This window comes from Ixodes scapularis, unplaced genomic scaffold, assembly GCF_016920785.2.
Source record: "Ixodes scapularis isolate PalLabHiFi unplaced genomic scaffold, ASM1692078v2 PGA_scaffold10__122_contigs__length_95168666, whole genome shotgun sequence".
Taxonomy (NCBI): domain Eukaryota; kingdom Metazoa; phylum Arthropoda; class Arachnida; order Ixodida; family Ixodidae; genus Ixodes; species Ixodes scapularis.
In genome coordinates, this window is record NW_024609836.1 from 70,821,376 (window position 1) to 70,842,005 (window position 20,630).

At 47.4% G+C, this 20,630-nt stretch overlaps 1 protein-coding gene across 1 annotated transcript in view; it reads left to right on the plus strand.

Moving 5' to 3' along the window:
* LOC8030701 (vacuolar protein sorting-associated protein 13B) overlaps positions 1–20,630 on the plus strand; it is a 121,284-nt gene that overhangs the window by 46,426 nt on the left and 54,228 nt on the right. Inside the window, exons 22-31 of the mRNA XM_029974111.4 lie at positions 1,132–1,447; positions 2,159–2,367; positions 4,053–4,324; positions 4,859–5,280; positions 7,717–7,937; positions 9,851–9,991; positions 13,149–13,362; positions 14,177–14,307; positions 14,775–15,031; positions 19,960–20,107. Of these exons, the coding sequence (XP_029829971.2) occupies positions 1,132–1,447; positions 2,159–2,367; positions 4,053–4,324; positions 4,859–5,280; positions 7,717–7,937; positions 9,851–9,991; positions 13,149–13,362; positions 14,177–14,307; positions 14,775–15,031; positions 19,960–20,107 (2,331 nt within the window). The remainder of the gene's footprint in view (positions 1–1,131; positions 1,448–2,158; positions 2,368–4,052; positions 4,325–4,858; positions 5,281–7,716; positions 7,938–9,850; positions 9,992–13,148; positions 13,363–14,176; positions 14,308–14,774; positions 15,032–19,959; positions 20,108–20,630) is intronic.

Sequence of the window (20,630 nt, forward strand, 5' to 3'; positions counted from 1 at the left end):
GCTTCGAACTAACCGAAAATTTGAATTATGCGACTTTGAATTACCGAGAGTCGACTGTAGTATGGCAAATTTCGTTAGAAAGTGTTGCTTGTAGATTGTACAATGCTCAAAGGGACCATGCAATTAATTTATATTTTTTAATTAGCATGATCTATGTACAAACTAGTGTGTTTGACTCTAGAGTCACAATAAAAACATAACTACAGTGCAATCCTCTTATGACGATAATGGGAAAACCGAAAAACTCAATTGTTATAACCCATTATCTTGCATCACGACTAGAAACTGATAGTTTCTACTATATAAACTCTAGAATCTGATCGTTATAAGCGGTACGTCGTTATATGGGGCATCGTTATGAGTGGATTGCACTGCATATTAAAAAAAATTAACTTGTCTCATGTGTAACTCTTGAAATAAGTTGAGAATTCTGAGTATTTATTTATCTTGTCAGAGATGCAGTCGGGATAGACCAATAAAGAAACAAAACGGCAGGGGTGTGCAGTTGTTTGGGTTGAAAGTATTGCAAGTGCATTTAGGGCTTGCATTGCTTTCAGTCAAAACACAAAGGCTAGGAAATCTTGTACGGGGTATCCAGGAAAAAGAAATCTCCCGCAGAAGGTACTTCCAAAAAATTGTGCAGCAACTTTATCTCTGAAGTCAAGTCCTATGATGCATTGAATGCCATATGTCAGGAGGAATCATTAGAACTTGTTGAGAAGTCATTAAGCATCGCATGAAGTTATTGTGTCGAGTCGTGATGTGACATGATATTGTGATGGCACGTGACCTGACGTGGCGGTCACGCGAGTGACGTCGCATAATGTCACGTCATGTCATGCCATGTTACGTTATGTGTGACATCACTTTGTGTCATGTCAACACCGTGTCATGGTGCATTACGTGAGTGTTACATGAGTGACAGTGTTGTGTAACGTGACAGTGTGAAGCCATTAATTAAATTTTTCTGCTAAATTTAGCTAAACAATGTATGGACGAATAGACACAAATTTCTGCAAGTAGGGATACCGTCATGAAGTATTCCATGTTTTCATAAGAAGCCGTCTGCCGAACCACGTAATGTTGTCTTGCTATGGCCGGCACATTAGTGACACCGTTTCCTAACTCCAGGCAAGGACTTTACCCCGCTGACTGAGGTGGAGCGTCAGGCGGTCAAGCCCCGCTACCTCAGCGAGGTCGACCTGCGACTCGCCGCCTTCGACATTGTCCTGCACACACGTGTCGCCGCCGTGGCCGCCGAGATGGCGGCTCCACTGCACCGACTGACCGACCTGCTGCGAGTGCCGCTGGAGGCGTCTGCGCCTTCCAAGAGCGCCCCGAAGAGGCCCAAGGGCTGGGAGCTGAACAGCCGGGCCCTTCCCCTCGTCTACCTTGCCTCCGGAACGGTCCGCGTGTTCCTCCCCGTCGACGGCGGCGACGCCGAGAGGTAGGCACGGCCCCGCACCGGCTTGTCTGCTGCGGGGTTTACTCTTGCCACAAGTGCAATGCCCTAGAGCAGTAGTTCTCAGTCATTGATTTTTTGAGGATCCCCTTGTGAACCTGTGGGGGGCGAGGAATCCACTTTGCATGAAAGAAATGAAGACATTATATTGCTAGCATCATTCTTTCCAAAATAAATCATTGAACAATTTCTTTTAGAAAGAATTATGATACAAACGTTTGATGTTCCTTTGTAGAACAAGAAAATAATGTTTGTTGCTTGACTTGACCTACGGGTGAGGGTTTTTGGGGACCCCAAAGGGTCTGCAGATTCTCATTTGACTACCGTAAAATACTGCGGAAGCGCCCACTTTGTTCAAGTGCCCACTATTAACATTTCCCCAACTTGGGAATTCTGCAAATCGTATGTTAAGCGCCTGATTTGACCAGACAAGCGCCCATGTCTAGATTATCCCAGTTTTCAGTGAAAGTTGGGTGGGCGCTTCTCCAGTATTTTACGGTAGATGCTGTTTAAGTCACCCAAACTTCTGTGCTAAATGAGGTACCTTCGGTGCTAACTGCACATATGTTTGCACCTGCTACCGCAAGGCGTAAAACTACTTGGCAACCAAAACCCGCATAAACTCAAGTTTTTGTTGCACGCCTATACATAAAGGGGCACAGTCGACGTCGACTGCGATACACATTTCGATTTCAGGTGTGTTCAGAGCGGCCGTGGAGACGTGTGCCTGCTGCAATGTGGTGCCACCTCGCTGAGCCCCCAGGTGGAGAACCCTCTGTGCCGTCGGGCCTTGCGGGAAGATCTCTACTCGTGGGCGCAGGAGCAGGGGGTGCTCACGGCCGTGGGGTCCGACCTGGAAGACCGCCAGTACCAGCTACACCTGTCTGCATTCTTCCTCTGTACCCGTGAGCGCCGGCACGCGTCCTCCCCCTTCCTCGTCCAAGATTTGGTCTTGTTGCATTGCCTGTGCTGCCTTATACCATCGTGCATTGAAGAGTTCTCGAAGTGGCAACAAATACATCACAAGAGCCTTAGTCTTAGGCTGCATGTTTTTTGCAATCCTCACGGTTGGTTGTAGAAGCATGGGCAAAGACGGCGCTCCAACCTGTGACTGCCGGAGTCTTTGTAGACTTTCTGGCTGCACTGTGGTTGACCTCGTAGACAGGAAGGGGTCAACTACATTGCTACGTCATGGAAAGCAAGGAGTCAGCTCTGTCATAGAGAGAACAAGCGATGGAGTACATTGCTACATTGTAGAGGGAGTGAGGGGTGGACTATGTTGCTACATCATAGAGAGAGAGAGAGAGAATGCAGCTAATCGCTACCTCGTAGACAGGTCAACTTTATTGCTGGAAAGTGCAAACACAGACTAAGCCAAAACATCATTCACTATATACCCTCATGCATAATAGATTCCTTTCCAAAAATTCTAAAACTACTGTCAGGACCGGTTATAACGAAGTCGGCTATAACGAAATACAGTCCAACCTCGTTATAACGAAGTAGCATCGGGCCCGCAAATTCGTTCGTTATATCCAATATTCGTTATAAAAGTACTCAGAAAAATCGTCTGCCACAGGGTGTGGCAGACGATCTCGTGCCGGTTCTTAAAGCGCTGAAGCCAACCGCTACTCGCCCTGAAGTCATGATGCCCCAAGAGGCACGCTAAACTGACGGCTTTCGTTTGCAGAAGAGCACCAGACACCGGCAAGTTTCGCGCACTCACGTCCTTGAACCAGGAGAACAAAGCCTCTTCCACATCGGGGTAATGAGAAGGCCTGTCACGCTTTCTGTCGCCTTTCAGAGTGCTGTTGGCGTAGGTCTCTTCAATCTTCTTCCTCGAACTTAAGAGAGTAGACAATGTGCTGGGTGGGATCTTGAAGTCCTCCGCAACATCTTTCTTCTTGCGGCCGCTGTCAACTGCTCTTAAAATTTTAACTTTCGTCTCGAGAGACAGAGCTTTGCGCTTCAACGTCGCCATTTTCTGCTCCCAGATTGACTGACTGCCGTCGCTGTCGCTTTGGCACTCTAAATTTTAGTGTTTGATGACGCTTATAGGTGGCGCCGCTGGTGCGCCATTTTTTAGGGTTTATGCACCCGCTTCATAGATGGCGCCAGTCACCTCCCAAAGTGCTCGTTCGAGCGTTGGCAACGTTCGGTATCTTGAAAATCGGCACTGAATTTAGGTACATTGCCTTTTTACATGGTAATTTATAGATTTTATTTCTTTTTGTTTTGGTATTGCACATATTTCGAGCCGTGCGCGGCCGAAAATAATTTCGCTATAACCGATACCGCGTAGGATTCCGTGGTTTTGGTTTCGTTTTAAAGGTCGAACTTCCATTGAAATAAAGCATAACCAACCAAAATTTATATTTACTTCGCTATATCCGATAATTCGGTATATCAGTGTTTGTAATAACGAGGTTGGACTGTAGTGGCTACAGCGAAGCGATCACGATTTCCCATTCCCTTTTGCACTTCGTTAACCGAAGTCGGTTATAACGAAACAGCGGATATATCAAAGTGATTTCAGATTCCCGCTGACTTCGTTATAAGCGGTCTCGACAGTGGCTTTTTTTTCCTCTAGTGAACTGGCAGGACCTGGTTGGACGGGGTGCTGCGGATTCATCATTGCCAGGCGGCAGTGGCGCTCGTGGCGGCCCCGCCCAGCCCTGCACCACCCTGATGGGAGAGAACCCGGCATTTGAGTGGAACCGGCAGCCACGGGGTGCCTGTACTCTCCCCAGGGGGACCTCGGGGGCACCGGTGCCCTTGACCCCCGTGACCTCGTGCTGCGACCTTCACGTGACCTTGGCTCCCGCCATGGTGTTTGCGGAGGTGGCTGCGGACGGAACTCAGGTGAGTGGTGGCCAAGTATTTTAATGCGTTGTAGCCCGGAGCATGCAGAGCAAATACTCGCAGTGCGGATCCCCGCGAAAAAAAAGGCTTATCGCACTCGAAAGTCGACGGGCATGTGCTTTTTTCTGTTAGGTTTCCAAATAACAGTCCAAATGAGTCGTGGGCTGTCACCTCCATGCTCTTTATTGTCCCAGTCCCAACTGTCACCTCCGCACAAGTCACGCTTGTTCGCACACTCTCACCTCCCCTCTCTCCTTGGTTCTTCCCTTTCCCCAATTCCCCATTTCCCTAGCCCCATGGTCCCTGCAGTGCTCCCTACCCTTCCATTGTGCCCCCATGCTCCCTATACTCGGCGACAACTTTTCTTGGCAATGCAGAGGAAGTTGTGACGATAGCCCACGCACAGCCTTATCCAGCGCTCAAAATTGGATAGAAAACACGTGCCTGTACCCTCCACTGCATTGCCAAGAAAAGTTGTCGCCGAGTATAGACCCTCACACTTCTGAGGCCCCTCGGCCTCCGTTTCTTTCGCAGCAAGAAGTCCTGGTGTGCGGACACTCGGTAGAGGCCAGCATCCCCAGCGACCTCCACTGCCACTTGAGCCTCGACCAGCTTTCGCTGCTGCACCGCGTCCTGTCCCAGCTTTGGCACACCGGCACCTTGATGGGCAAGTTTGCGTCCTCTTCAGCAGCCGGCGCTTCCGCTGAACGCGGCGCCTTCGCCGGACCTCGCGCCACCCCCGACTTCCGCGACAGCGGCCTCGAGAGCGACCTCTCGGAGGCTCCGGGGTCGACGCAAGCGGAAGGAGCGTCACAAAGTCCACTGGACTTTGTGCCTTTTGACCTCCTCCTCACGGCCGCCACCATCTCGCTTACTCTCGGACTGGTGGAAGTCGACGAGAGGCCGTTGAGCGGCGGGCAGCGGTCGCCGCCTTGTAGCGACGAGGATGATGTCGGGTGAGTTACCCTTTCTCTTTGTTTTTGAAGCGATGACCTTAAAAGGTGTTTTTAAGTGCTATTGGAGTGTAAAAATTATGTATAAATAAACCAACGAGTAGAATGCAATCATGAAATTTTCATAAAAATGTCTTTAGGCAGTGCATTTCTCGTACCTACTCCAATTTCTGGGGTAGGTTTTTGGTGAAGGATTCAAGAAAATGAAAACTGAGTATTTCCTATGCAAGGGGAGAAAAAGGAAACAAACTGTTTGGTTGACGCTGCTGCTTGCATATCGTACCTTGCACGCTCGGATCTGCTGATTCTGCTTCAAGGTGTTGTCTCTAAGAAGCTTCCAACTTTTTGTACCGCATGGTGCCACACGTGAGCAGCGGCGTCAACCCGGCGGTTTGCTTCTGTTTTCTTCTCGCGCATAAGTTTTTTTTGTTTTTTTTAAACTTGCATTTACGAAAAATGAGTATGATAAATGCACCACCTAAAGACACCTTTGTGAAAAGTTTAATTGCAATAATTTTATTGGCTGATTTATCTAAATATCTTTATGCCTGAACGGCGCTCGGAAGCACCCTGTAGAAACTCGGCCAGGACCTTGCTTGCTTGTGTTGGTGTTGGCTGTGTCGTAGACAAAGTCATGGGAGAGGGTGTCAACAGCAACGGAGTGCAGCTGCTGCTTGATGTCATGGCTCGCGCAGCGAGTGGCATAGCACGGTGGGGGGGTCTAGTGATGCGCTAACAGTCTCCTCTCTCCCCCCACACCCTTTTCACTACACTCCGATGAACGGAAAAACAACTTCTCCATGCATCTCTTCCTTGGGGTCATTGCATAATTTTTTTTATAAATGCGAGATTTAATATGCAGTTCGTACCCTTCTACATTTCCTCACTAGAGTGCGACCGTATACAACATTTTTAAAACATTACTTTTTATCAAGAGTGATAGGGGGTACAGAGAAAAAAATCCACTTTTATGCAGCTTGACAAACCCTTGGGCAAGGCAAACAAGGACAGCATGACAGTAAAGAGAAATAATGTTAATAATAATAAAAGATGTGGTAGCTTTATAGGGTTGGTGGTGCCTAGGGTAGGATGACCCTTAGTCTTTCAGTGCCTGGGGTGGGTGGTGCTCTTGCCTCAGGTGGTGCCTAGGGAAGGGTTTTGTACAGAAACTAAATATGTTGTGCCATTTCCTCTTTGTGGCACTGCACTTTGTGACACTGCCCCTCTCCACTTTGCACGCTTTCTCACACCACCTGCTTCTGCTCCTCCTGTTCCTGCATGCTGGGTCTGTAGCTCAGTGAGGAGTGCACTCGACTTCGACGCCGATGACCGAAGTCCGATCCCTGGCACCGGTTGCCGTTTTTTGTTCTAGATCATTCAGTGATTGTGGACTGAATGACCTACACATTTCGTGCTTATGTGGCTCTTGACGTTGGTTGGCCCTATAAAGCTACCACTTTCGAAACATCAGTTATACAGACATTGGACACTTTTATGCAATGTTAAAGGGGCACTGACACATCAAAATCATATTTTTTTTTTTATAATACGAAACGATTGAAAACGATGCCGGGACATTACCCTCAAAATTAGAAATTTGGGAATTCAGTATTTGTGAAGTAAAAAAACAATTTCCAAATGCCGAATTCGAAGTTCCCGCGCGATCGGCGCCGGTGCCTTGACGTCAGAAATTGCGGAGTCCTGAAAGTCCACTTTTTTTCACCACTCCCTGCTGTTGCCATGGCGACCCAAAGCGAGGAGGGAAGGAGCGAGCGCAGGCGTTGCGGCGGACCGGTTTTGAGCGGTGTCACCTGTTTTCCGTTCGAGGATACAAATCCAGGAGACGGCACCACAACGAACTCCCGACTTTTGGTATTTCAAAAAGAAGGGCCGTAGTGCGTTCGCAATTGCGTTAAAAAACATTTTTTAGGATTGCCGTAATTAAATGTTATAGAGATGTCGCCTACAAAGCTTCTAAATTTCATGATTCTTGACGTCACCGATCAAAAGAAGCGAGGAGGCGAGAGGCGGGAAAATCAAACGCCAAAAATAAAAAGGGGCGCGCGCGCGGGGGAAAATTTTTTTTCGCGATGCGTTTATTTTTGCGTGTCTATGACTGCAACTTGCATCATTTTAGACAATAAAAATAAATACGACCTTTGGGGTGTCAGTGCCCCTTTAAGCGTGGCAGTTTTGTTTAGTGAGGTGACATCAATTTCCAGGGATGCAAGGTCATTTAGTAGTTTAGGCAGTGTATATCTAACTCTTTGACGTCTGAAGTTAGTGCACGATTGGGGAATATGCCATGGATGTATCTGACAAGTTTGATGTACTGAATTGTGCATAGGGAGGTCAGCAAGTTTTAGAGAAGTTTTGAATTTACATTTAAAGCTATTGCTTTTAAACAATCCATTTTGCCCTTCACATGACGACGGACAGTTACGACGCTTCGGAGGACTCGGACAGCCATGTGGGCGATGATGCGGCCACAACCTTGAGGCACCGCCGTGGCTCAGGTGGCGCTCGAATGGTGCCCCTGGCCCGGGTGGTGGTGCTGCAGCCCCACGCTTTCCTCTCCTGCTCGCCCTCAGAGCAGCGGGCCGAGATGTCCTGCTTCGATGTTCAAGTGGGCGGCGTTCCATCGGGCTTCCGTGCCCCAGGTCTGTTGTCAAGTTGGCGTCCACCTGAAATTACTGTATTTACCGTATTTACCCGAATGTAACGCGAGTTTTTTTTCAAATTTCCCTTACCTAATTTGGGGGTTGGCGTTATAATCGAAACGCCTCAAAATTTGCCTTGGCGGTGTCGCAGCACAGGCTCTTTAAAATGGCTACGACAAATCTCGCAATCTTTGAATCTTGTGCTGGCAACGTATACACGCTGGAAACAGCCAATCCAATCCTATTCTTGTTTGCGACTCGTTGCGCCCATGTTAGGGTTACGGGTTACCTTCACAACGCTTTCTCTTTCTGTTAGGGTTACCGTACCCATGTGCCCGTGTTGTCCGTGTTTTGTGAGCTGCTGCTACGTGCTTCCGCGACTGGACTCTTGAGCAAATGGCGACGCGACAAGCTCAGTACGACGCCCGCTGCAATTATGGTGGCTGAGTAAATCGGAAACTCTGCTGTGGCTCGACGGGTAAATGTGACAGAATCGACTATCCGTGGGTGGAGGTTCCAGCGTGAAGTGCTCTTCAAGTGTGAACTCGGCCGAAAAAGCTTCCGCGGACCACGTTGTAGTACTTTTTAAAGTATTTTTTTCCCCTCACTTAACTCGCGTTACATTCGTGTTCTTTTTTTTGTTTTTTTTGCTCTGTGAAAAGTTACCCCTCGCGTTACAATCGTGGTCGCGTTACATTCGAGTAAATACGGTACTCACATATTGAACGCACTTGCATAATGAATGCACCCCCCCAACGGGCATCAATATTTGGACTTTTTTTTTTCTCGCAGAATGAACGAATTTTTAATTTTTGGGCTTTGTGAGCGTTGAAGCCAATTTTCTTTTGCCGCTGAGCGGACAGGCCAAGTCATGCCAAGCCAAGCCGCTCTCGTAATGGCTGTAATTGCGTGGTTGTGGAAGTGATCAACCGTGAAACCGGGCAGCGCGCACGCCTAACGAAGCTGGGGTCGAGTAATTGCCCAGCCCCGGATGGGCTTCGTCCATCGGATGCATTGATGTCAACAAACTCGCCGTCGTCTGTGATCCATTTTCGGACAGCGATATTGTTAAAGTGGTTAGGCCTAAGAATGGTGACAACGCTCTCCGTGCTGAGTGAGCTTCGTAGGGCGCTTTTTCTTCAGCAAAAGGCATGCCAAAAGCGCCCTAAAAACGTTTCGCAATTTACAGAGCATGGTTACTGTGGCATGCCCCCGACCAGCCATGGGTGCGCCTCTGTCTGGAGACGTGCCACAGTACCCTGCCATGTCATATTGGCACCTAAAATGACATTTGCACAAAGTGTGTAAATGCAAAACTTTCACCCCACGCCCCCAAATATGTGTCAGTCTTTTGAAAAAAAAAAAAAAAGGGTTCATTATGCGAGTAAATACAGTATATTATGGTGCACGGAATGCGGCTTTGACTGTTGTGTTTATCGCATATTTAAAAATGGTTCCTCGATTTCTGCCTGATGACATCGCCCTCCGTGATTCGGGCCATGTCACAGCAGTGGTGATGGATGTGGCAGATGCCTGTTCTGCTGTGGATCGCTCACCAGCTTGACAGTCTGCGGAAGCCTCGGCGGTCGGACGTTGAGACGGCACGACGACAACGACGCTCGCATTCTCTCCCGCTTTTTGCTGGAACTTCAACGACCAACCGCCAGGATTGCCACACCCAACAGCATGACACTCCAGTTTTTGTGACGTCATTTGTTGCCACTTTGAGACCTCTTCTAACGCACAAGCTGTATCGGACACTATAAACAGTCCAATCAAAGACTCTGTAGCGATTGAATAAAGGTCAGACCTTGCACCATATTGCCTGGTGCACGATGACTGTGCACGCCATTTCCCCGACATCAGTGTCATAGTCCTTTCCTCAAGATGTCTTTGGTTTCTTTCTGACCCAGGCTTCAACCTGTCTGAGCTGGCGAGTCCTGGAACTTTTGTGGAGCCCTGGCTGGAGACACGGCCCGGAGAGCCCCACCCAAAGACTGGCATCCCTCCCTCACTCTTCACCCTCTCTCTCCAGGGATTCCTCCTTCCACAAGGTGGGTACTGTAATCACCGTCTTGGCTGCAGGATGCACTCGGTATCTGTTTGACAGTAGGTGGCAGTAGAAGTGACAGCTGTATGACATGTCTGCTGGTGCCTTGCTGTGAAGAGAGTGGGTGACTTGCTGAATGTCACAGAAAATGGGACTTACGGTCAATGCAACTCTTTGCATACTTTTTCCTGTGGTGTGGGAATATTCGAATTTTCGAGTAGAGCGTTATTCGGTTCAAGGTGAACTACGATAATGTTACTTTCGTGTTATTTGCGGCAGGTTAGCCCCATTGAGTACGCTTCTTGCCGAACATCTGTGCACTGCAGGGAAGCAATGCCCGCAGAGCTCGCAGGCTTTGCTTCCCCGCAGTGCACAGATGTTCAGTGAGAAGCGCACTTAGCAGGGCTATCCCGCCGCGATTTTGCAGAACTATGTTAGGCAGCAATGTCTTGACAGCCCATGTTCATCATTCGTGCTTGTCTTTACACAGAATATGTTTTATCAGCCAATTTCTGTGGAGTTCTTAAACGTTTTACTGTAGCGTTTGGATGCAGCGGCCGGCTTTAATGAAAAACCAACACCGAAAAGTATTACGCTCATAGGGAACCATATAAAATGACTTCAGTCCCTGGCAGGATTTGAACTCATTACCTTGAGATTGTAAGACGAGTGCTTTGCCAACTGAGCTATTCAGGGTCGGCGTTCGACACGCACAAAAGCACACTCTTTAGCACAAAGGCGCCGTCGGGCGCTTTGTTGTTGAAACGTTTGATTTACATGAAAATTAAACGAGCCACCGTTTCGCTTGACTCTCACGGCGTGTGTCAGAAATGAGAGTGAATCTTCAGTAGGTGGTGTCCCTCACACGCCCTTTTCCTCCCTGAAAATCCTATCACACATTCTGTGCTTACCAGTCTTTATAGTAATAATTGGGTTGTGTGGATATTTATACACCAACTCATGTTTACAAACAAACCGGAGCGCCCCAAGCGGACGCCACCGGCGCCGCGCATGCGCGATGGGGGTGTGGGCAAAAAGCTCGCCGTCGCCCATAAACAAACCATTGAAATGCGATGTTGTCGGCGCCGGTGTGAGTCCCCGCGCTCTTTTTCGCGTTGGAATTGTTGATTCTACGTCCTCCTAACGATGTCTGACTACTTGAGCACCGTCAGCGAAATTAACGAGGCTCGTTACACCGCAAAACTTCGCGTGAATAATCTGATATGCGGCGATTCATTCCGCGTGGACGCCGCAGAACGTACGCTAAAGCCTGATTCACATGATGAGATTTCGCTCGCAATTTTCAGTAGCGGACTGCAAAAGCTAGCGTGAACCGTAGCTGAGATGGTCGACGTCGATCTGAAAATCGCAAGCAGAATCTAACCGAGTGAATCAGGCATAACAAGTCGGTGATGGCCAGTGGTAACAAGGATCAACATCTTGTATCTGCTGTTTACGTCGAGCCTGCTTACCAACCTTCAAACTTAAGTCTTTTGAGGCCTGCACTCACTTCTTATTGCAAGTACCGGGCCCACGTTTGGTCTACGGGCCGGTGTCCTCTAAAAGAGCAGACAATAAGCAGAAACGTTTGAAAGAGCAGACGACAGTTCGAACGATCAGGCGACCGTTTGAACTTGAAGACGCACTGAACGTAGTTCGCAGGTGGTCCGTACAACTTGACGGTTTTCCGGCGTTCATTTTGGAACAAAACAAATAAACTTGATGGCCAGTAGTATCCGTGAATTTAACCCAAAATGCTTCCCGCCCAAGCAATCGTGGTCCGACGGCGTCTGGTTTTCCCTTTTCACTGGACATATCCGCGTTCTCGGACGAACCGAGCGCATGAAAACTGACCTTCGAACCTTTCTCGACACTCTTAGTACAGCCCCAGTCGCAGCATTTTGACGAGAAGGCAAATTTTTGTCTGGTTCCTTTCAAAACAACGCAGGAATACACGTCTCAAATGGGCACTTCTGCCCACAGCCCCGGACCGGAAGTGCGTCCGACGCGCCACCACCGCGCCGTGACGTAACAGAGATGAGTTCGTGTATACAGCGTGTAGTTGGTCGGCCATTTCAAAGTTGCGACGAGTCAATCGCTGTAGATGAGCAATTTAGCCAGTGCAGTACAGCCACTACCCTGGGGTTTTTAACGTGCACCACGCAGGAGTGATACACGACCGCAAGCCGGTACGATGCTCATCCAGATCGAAACTGGCAGGGGTGGGGATTAAACCCAGTATCCCTGGGCTCTGCAATGCGAGCTTTCGCTCCACGTGCTCCGAGCTGGTGTGCGCTAGCCCACTCGGCCACGAATCCCCTACCAGTCATGTCAATGTGATTTAGCTTGTATAATTTATTTTTAGCAAATTTAAAATAGAAGAAAGATTATTTGCACATAGCAGGCAGATTTATAATTCCCCATAAATCCCCATAGCCGCGACAAATTTGTCGCGGCTATTCTAATCGATGAAGCACTAAAGTCTGAACAAGCCTGTGCTGTTTCCTTGGGCTTTGCCAAAAATAGGGAAGAAATCTCCAAGGCCAGTGTTTCTCCTTAAGCATGATGCACGGTAGTGAAAGGCTTGGGGAAACTATACAATATTCCATTAGAAACTATTCAGCCAAAACCACTATTTGCGTCGACTTTGCTTCGAGCTCAAAAATTGCGACACGGACCAAAGCAGAGCCGCGTGGAAGCGACGTGACCTGTTAGGCTTTTACGTTCAGTGAATCATCAGTGTACACTAGTAGTCGTAATGCAGTCTATATTTTAATCGGAGATGTCAAAAGCTCATATTTCGCAGAAAAATGTTAATATTGATATTAAGTAGTATGCAGACACGTGCTGACATTTATTCGAGGTTAATTTCTATATTGTCACGACGTCGTGAGGTCACCAGTCTCAAGTTTTCGTTTATCTTTGTGTCAAGCTTTTAAATGTCTAATGGCCCTTGTGACGCGTTTAGAGAACATCGCTCGTTTGTTCTTTTGTGCCTCATAGCCTCCGGAGTGTTCAAATGCTTTCACCTTGACTTCAGTGCGTCACGTCAGGCGACGCCATGACGTCTCAGATGACCAATAACTGCTATGCTTTTAGAGTGTCTTTGTGATCTACCAGAGAGAGGCAGCTTTTTTATCTTTCTTTTTTTATTTTTGCAGTGAGCCTCTGTGTGAAGGTGGGTCGCCCCCTGAGGGTAAACCTGGGTGCGTCGAAAGTGGACCAGGCTCTGCAGTTTGCCGAGTTGGCAGCCAGCCAGCTGATGACAGCTCGATCGTCGCGAGCGCCACCGCCTCAGACTGCGCCCACTCCTAGCCGCACTTCCTCGTACACTGAAGCAGAGACTCTGGAGGTTACATCACTAAAACAGTGGAGGTTTGTACTCAATACTTCTTTCTGTCATTTTGTTACAAAGCATAGAGTGCCCTATGACGAAACTCCTAATCCCAGAAATTTGTCCATCCTTCTGTTTGTGCATTTGCAAGCCTAATTTAGCGGGAAAATTTAATGAATTGGCCACTTGACACTGTGATTTGAAGTGACATCAATTTCCCCCGGCAAATGGGGTGGAGAAATTGCAATGTCACGTGACATTTATTGTCTTCTATAGAAACTGAAACGATTGCCCTTTAGATAAATTTTGTCTTCTGTGCATTATGGGACTTGAGTGACAAAGGTCGCCGCCTTTTTTCTGACGCGATTATTCTATTCCAGCTTTCTTCTTTCAATGACCGTGGTGTCTAACAGTCCTGAGCCTAAGACAATTTTCTTAGTGACAGCTGCATTTTCCCAATCAAAAATAGTTGGTTTATTTTGCTGCTAGACATGCCAGCATAGCTCTCGTACACGTCTTTGATGTGCAAGCTTACATTCATTGCCTCTGCTACAGCACAGTCACACCATGCACCAAAGCCGACACTGTGAGACAGTTTCCACCGACTTTGTACTGTTAATCAGTCGACTGGGGTTTTCTCATTTAGCACTTTAGATTCCCTTTGCAATTGCATGCCCTTTCTGAATCATAGTTATTTACTTGTCTTTTGACACTGCCAGCTGCCAAAGTTAGCAGCAAGTTCTCTTATATTTTTTGCAGATAGTATATTATCTTTTACTAACTGTATGCAGCAGTATAAAAGCCTTTTATTAAATGGCTTAGCTTTTTCACTGGTTCTCTTTACTTTGGGTCCAGGCTGTCTGCCAAGTTAGAGACGGATCAACTGGTTCTGGTGCTGGACTTTCCCATGGATCTATCCAACTTCAAGGCCACACTAGCTCTGGAAAGCCACACGTCTGAGATTGATGTGGAGTGTTCTCCTCTGGGTGAGCTTCCTCCTACCTTCCCACCTTCGCGTGATTTCTAGTGACGTGACAAACCTGGTGGTCGTGTGACTACCAGACCTTACCAGTTCGTGTGACCTTCTGGTCGGTGCATTTTTCACTTCTGTGCCATCTCAGGATCTCTGTAGAAAACCTGTTTGCCTTTTAATGTAGATTTGCATTTTTACTGAAGCTAACTTTGATGTAGCCCTGAAAAGTGAAGTGTACCACGGTCGAAGCCGCGGTCAACAAGTAATTATGGTACCACGCACCATAATTACTTGTTGTTTGTGTGTTTTGCCAAGATCAAATATGACACCAATAACTAGACGTCTGCATGCACACTAACGGGGAAGGTGGCAGGCACCATTCATCAACACTTAACCCGGCCTACTGGTGGAACCCATTCTACCATTCAAATCTTGTCCATGATTATAGAATATCAAAGCGGTGGCCTTCTTCGCACGCAGGCATGCCTCTGGGCCTGCAGAGCAGGACGACGCTAGCCGCCCTGCAACTGTATGCGACGTCAGGACAACGCCGGGTTTCCCTGGCCGGACCCTCGACCGTGTCCCTGTGCACGGACACCTTCTGGGAGCGGCTCTCGGTCCTGCCGGCGGCTCACTGCATCCTCCGAGTGCACTGTGACGTGGTGCCCCTCCGTGCCGGTCCCACGCAGCTGCGGCTGTGTGCGGCGGCGGCGCAGCATGCCGTGCAGCTGATCGCGGTACGTGGTTTGCCGCCGCCTAACTTGTTTATATATCAGCCGTTTCCATGCGCCATTCGGGCGTAATAAAAATATTTGTTAATTGAACTAATGAGCTGAGTGCAATTAAATTTTTCACAAAGGCGTTCCTAGGTGGTGCATTTGTCATACTAAGATTTTGTGATTGTAAAATTCAGGCAAAAATTTAATAAAAAAAAAACAAAAAAACTATGACGCTGCTTCTCACGGTGGCACTGCTTAAACGGATTGTCCGGTCAAATTTTGTATTCGAGAAAACAATTGAATATCATTGTTATTGCCTCGAGAACCATTGTACGTGCAATATCTGATTTTTATATGCCCCTCTGCATGAGTAATTGCATTTATACTGCTCCAATCGCACTCTAGCGTACACGCTGCTTTCGGTGGCAACATGAGAGTAATATCATCACACAACGCAAAGCGAGCATTTCTCTCTCGTGGTTTACCTGCAAGTGAACGCCTCAGCGTGCTTCGTTTTTGTTGTTGCGCTCGACTTGTTTCGTGGTTGGGTGAGATTTTTGTTGCGCGGTTGGGTGCCACAATTACCGGGCAGCACATGCCAGCCAAGACATGACGTTCCACACTTTTCCACGAGACGTGCAGTGACGAGCAGAGTGGATCGTCGCCGTGCGTAGGGACTGGGTTCCTGTCAAGATCGAGATCCCGCTTATGCAGCAATCATCTCACAGAAGAGAGCTACGAGCTGAGCTCTAAGCAAACAGAAGGCTCGTAAGCTGAGGTGTGATGCTGTGGCAACGATATTAAACTATGTCCATCCACTCCTCGCCCAAATCAGATCGATCAATTTGTTTATGCAGCGAAACCAAAAGCAACAGCTAGTCCACCTGGAAGCGATACCAGAAGTTGTATTTAGTATGCGTGCAGCTGAGTTCTGTTTGACCCGCATGTGCAAATAGAGTGTGGCTACGATTCACCAAGCTCATCCAAGTCAAGTGACGACATGCATTTGAATGATTCGCCGGTTGCCTTCGACCCGCGGTCATCGCCTCTTAGGGAAAGACCCGCAGCCTCATCACCGATCCAGTGGATCCTCCAATATGTGTACCCAGATTCCGCTTCATGTACCTACCGTATTTACTCGCACAATGAACGCACTCGCGTTATGAACGCACCCCCCAAGTCTGCTCTCAAAATTTCGACTTTTTTTTTCACCCGCGTAATGAACGCACCCCCAACTCAGACGTCAAAATTTTGACCCCCTCTTCCCACGCGCGCGAAATGAACGCACTTTTTTATCCTGGTGCAGCGAGGTCACGAATGCATGGGCAGCGTGGTCGAACAAAACGCCTTGCAAAAGGCGTTAAAAAATTCGCGAAGATCCAACGGAAGCAAGAAAAAAAAACATGCGAGAGGAGCTTTTTTTTTTTTTGCACGCGCAATCTGGACTTTGGGTTCGCGCGCCGCCGCGTGCCAGGAGATAAGAAAGAGAAGCGGAGAAGCGCTCTAAGCGAACAAAACAGCTTGCGAAAGGTGCCAAAAAGAAAGAAAAGAAACCCACGGAACTAAGAGAAAACAAAAACAAAGAGCTTTTCTTTTTCTTATTTTTTTTGCACAGCGCAGTTTGGTTGGGGGGTCGTGCGTCGCGCGCCGCACGCAAGGAGATAAGAAAGATAAGCGGAGAGCCCTCACCTAAGCAACGCCTAAGCAAACAAAACAGCTTGCGAAAGGCGGCAAAAAAACCCAAAAAAACCAAGGAACTAAGAAAAAAACAAACAAAGAAAGAGGTGGTTTTTTTTTTTTTTTTGCACAGTTTGGTTTGGTTTTTTGGGGTCGGGCGCCGTGCGCAGAGAGATAAGAAGTTACTTCGATTTTTCAGGATAAAAGGTCCGTTCATTATGCGAGTAAATAACCGACGCAAAAATTTTACTTTGCGTAATGAACGCCCCCCCGAAATTTGCATTGATTTTTCTGAAAAAATAGTGTGTTCATTCTGCGAGTAAATACGGTAGTTGCCGCTTCAAAGGCAAAATCTGCATCCTTTGCTGTCCAAGCGCTCCTAATTCGATCGGTGGCCGTCGCAATTGTGTTTGCGCGAAATGACATACGTTTCCTCGAAGCTTATGGCTGTTTTCGAGTAGTATCCTGCTAAAAGGCGTGGCTTTTTTTGCTCATGCTTGGGAACTGCAATAAAAGAACTGTATTTCAGTAGGGTACAGCCTAGGACAGTGGTTCTCAACCATCAATGTTTTGCGGACCCGTTGTGGATCGGTGGAGATGATGGAGGACCCCATTCGTGGTGAGAGGAGAGGAAAGAAGAGGAAAGGAATATAATGATTTAATAAATGGATATAGCTAAGGGCTAGTGTGAAGTAGACCTCTCTTATTGATGTTCATACGAAAAAGCGCGCCCGAAAACTGAAACATTTCTTTTCGACCTAAAAAAAAACTTTTATTGCCGGGCTTGACTGATCAGGCAGGGCTTCGCAGACCCCTAGAAGGCCTTCGCGGACCCCCATTTGAGGACCACTGGCCTAGGAGACTATATAATTCGAAACAAAAGACAAGACATCCATCGACCAACGCTTGTTATCCCGACCATCCGACAAACCTTTGCGTTTTGTGACGTCACGCAGCAGCTACGGATGTCAGCCATTGACGCTGGCGAAATTCGGGGTGCAGTTTCGTTCATACGTTCATGAAAGGTCTAGTTAATAACGGGAGATCATATATCAAAATAAAAATGAGGTTTGTCTACATGAAGGCTCTCTCGACGTAACAAGCTCAAAAACTTAAGTACTTCCGGTTTCGACCGGACAATCGCTTTAAAGCAAAACGCGAAAGGTTTGTTGAGATGAATACCAGAAAGGAGATCCAGCAGATCTGAGTGCATGTGGTACCGTCTGTTAGTAGCGGCGCCAGCCAGATGGTTTCTGCCGTTTTTTTTTTCATGGGCATAGGAAAGAAACAGATCTTTGTTTTAGCCTTAAATTGTTTTCCTGATACCTGTGCTCATAAAATTTGAGTGTGATAAATGCATCACCTGAAGATGCCTTTGTAAAACGTGAATACAGTGCAGTCCACTTATAACGATATTGAGAAAACCGCAAAATCCAATCGTTATAGCCGATTATCGTTATATCTGGATGAAATCAAATCTAAAAAAATAGCGATCAAATCTAAAAAATTTGATCGCTATAAGCGATATATCGTTATATCTGGTATCGTTATAAGTGGATTACACTGTATTCATTAATTCATTCACGAGTTAATTGGTTTATTAATGCATTAGCATTAGTACCTACATGACAGGAGAAAGCTGATGGCGGCCGTCTGCGGACGAAACAGTGGGAAAGGAGGTGCTCAGTGGTAGAGAGGAGAAGAGTATTGAAGTTCAAAGATGAGAGGGAGGCGAGGTTACAGGGCAGGAGGCAATGCGCGGCGCGGCAAAGTGAGAGAAAGGCGACGCCGTGGGGCAGAAGCCAATGTGGATGCTGGGGCAAGTCTGAACTTGCAGTAGCATCAGGCAGCGGATGACACTGCTAAGCGTGCAAGGCGGGCGAACGAGACAGATGAGCGGAAGAAGCGGCTAGCTCGGCAGGTCGAAATGGGACGTAAGGAGCCGCAAACCATGCTTCTCGCGACAGAAGCCGGAAAAAATTAAAGGAAGATCCATTGGTCGATCATTAGGCAATGAGTTAGCATAACCCTTCGGAAATGCCACGCGTGTCCCCCTTTGGGGAAACGCTGACACTGACCCCGTAGCGAAGCCAAAAAGAGGCAGCAAAAAAATAGGAGGACGTTTAAGCTTCACCTTTAAGAGTAGAACGCAATGGCTAGAGATATAAACCCCACTTGTTCCCAAGCTGTGCAAGTGTGTCTGCGTGGCCTGGTCGGTAGCATGTCTGGATTGCAATTAAAGGGTCGTGGATTTGAATCCCGCCTCCACCTAGAATTCTTCGAATATTTTGTTTAAGGCAAATGAATGACTTTATTAAGTGAAATCATTTGAGACATGTGGCGACCTTTAATTCGCATCGCATGTCACGTTTAAATCACTTTCATTCCACGCGTGACGTCGCGTTTCACTTGAGCACTGCTTTGGTTTTTTTTAAATTCCCACTCAAGGTCATGTGGCTGTGACATCATGACCCTATCGACCAATCAGGATTTTCCCGTCCCATGCCACTGACACCGACGCCAGCTTTTCTGCGACACAAGCTCCCTAAAGCTGTCGCTTTAAAATAGAGGAAGCAAAAGAGAAAAGCAAAATAGAAAAGTTAAGTGGTCAGCATTAGCGTTTCCCAAAAGGGGACGTGTGTGACGTTTCCCGAGGGTCATGCTAACGCATTCCCTAAGGATCCATCAATGGATTTTTTTTTAATTTTTTATATATATATTTCTTTTTTTACTGAATAGCACTTATAAACACCCTGGTGTCCCAAGTAGCAGAGTTCTTTGGGCCGAAATTCGTTTTCTCTCTGACAGTTTAAGGTCTTCAAAGCTCAAAAAAGCCAAGGTATAGCCAAACTTAATACATTTTGGTCGAAGTCTGGGAATTTAAAGTATTTGAAAAAGACGCCGTTCTTACTTTTACATTGACATCAGCCAAAACCCTGATGTGCCGACGCATGTGCACGACCGTACAAACAAACAAACTTGCACGCCGTAAGACTCTAGACCTCGGAAAGTTGGTAGTGGGTCTGAAGAAGGCGACTTTTAGTTACGGCACGCTGAGGACGCTCGTCGCAGACGGAGTAGACGTCGGGCACGGGAGTGGAATCGAGAGTGGAAGCAAAGACAAAATGAAAATCCTCAGGTTCGTGCTCGGGAGGACGCACAGAAACGAGAACGACACCCCAATGATAGTGAATTATGCGAGCGCTGAGCTGCTGTCGCTGTGACATATGTTACGAGGTAGGTTAAATGCGCTGGGATTTGTTATGCAGTCTGTTGCGGAACGCTTGGACCGTCTCATACCTCGTGTCGACGGCAATGACGTCCAAAAACCAGCGGAAACGTCTAAGGATGCCCAACACGGCACATCATGGTTGGACGACCTGCGCAACGGAAGCTTCCAGTACATTCAGGATGATGGTAAGTTTTGCAAACTTGACTGAACTGATGCCAATGAAAGATTGATGAAGTGTATGTGATTTCCACGGTAAAAAGATGCCGACACCCCAGAAACATGGTGTGTATTTTTTTTAAGACTCTGCCAGAAGTCACTGTGTTGTGTTGCATTGTAGAAGTTTGCGAATGTTTAATATTCAAATGGTAGTTTCAATTAATACACCATTTGACATTCGCTTCAAGATGAACTGTGATATTTGTGTTTTTTTAAGTATTGATCGCGGCAGGTTAGCCACGTTGAGTGCGCTTCTTATCAAGTGCCGGTGCACTGCGGAGAAGTAACAGCCGCAGGGCTCACCTTCGCAGGTGTTGCTTTGCGCCGGTGCTCAGTAAGAAGCAATCTCAACGGGACTAACCTTCTGCAATCAACACTTCGAAAAGTACAAGTATCGCACCTGCGTGCTTAGTAAAAAAGAACGCCTTCAAAGCAAGATGGTGCATGCACGTACTTGATGCATTTAAAAATAAGCTGAAACTTTGCGAATGT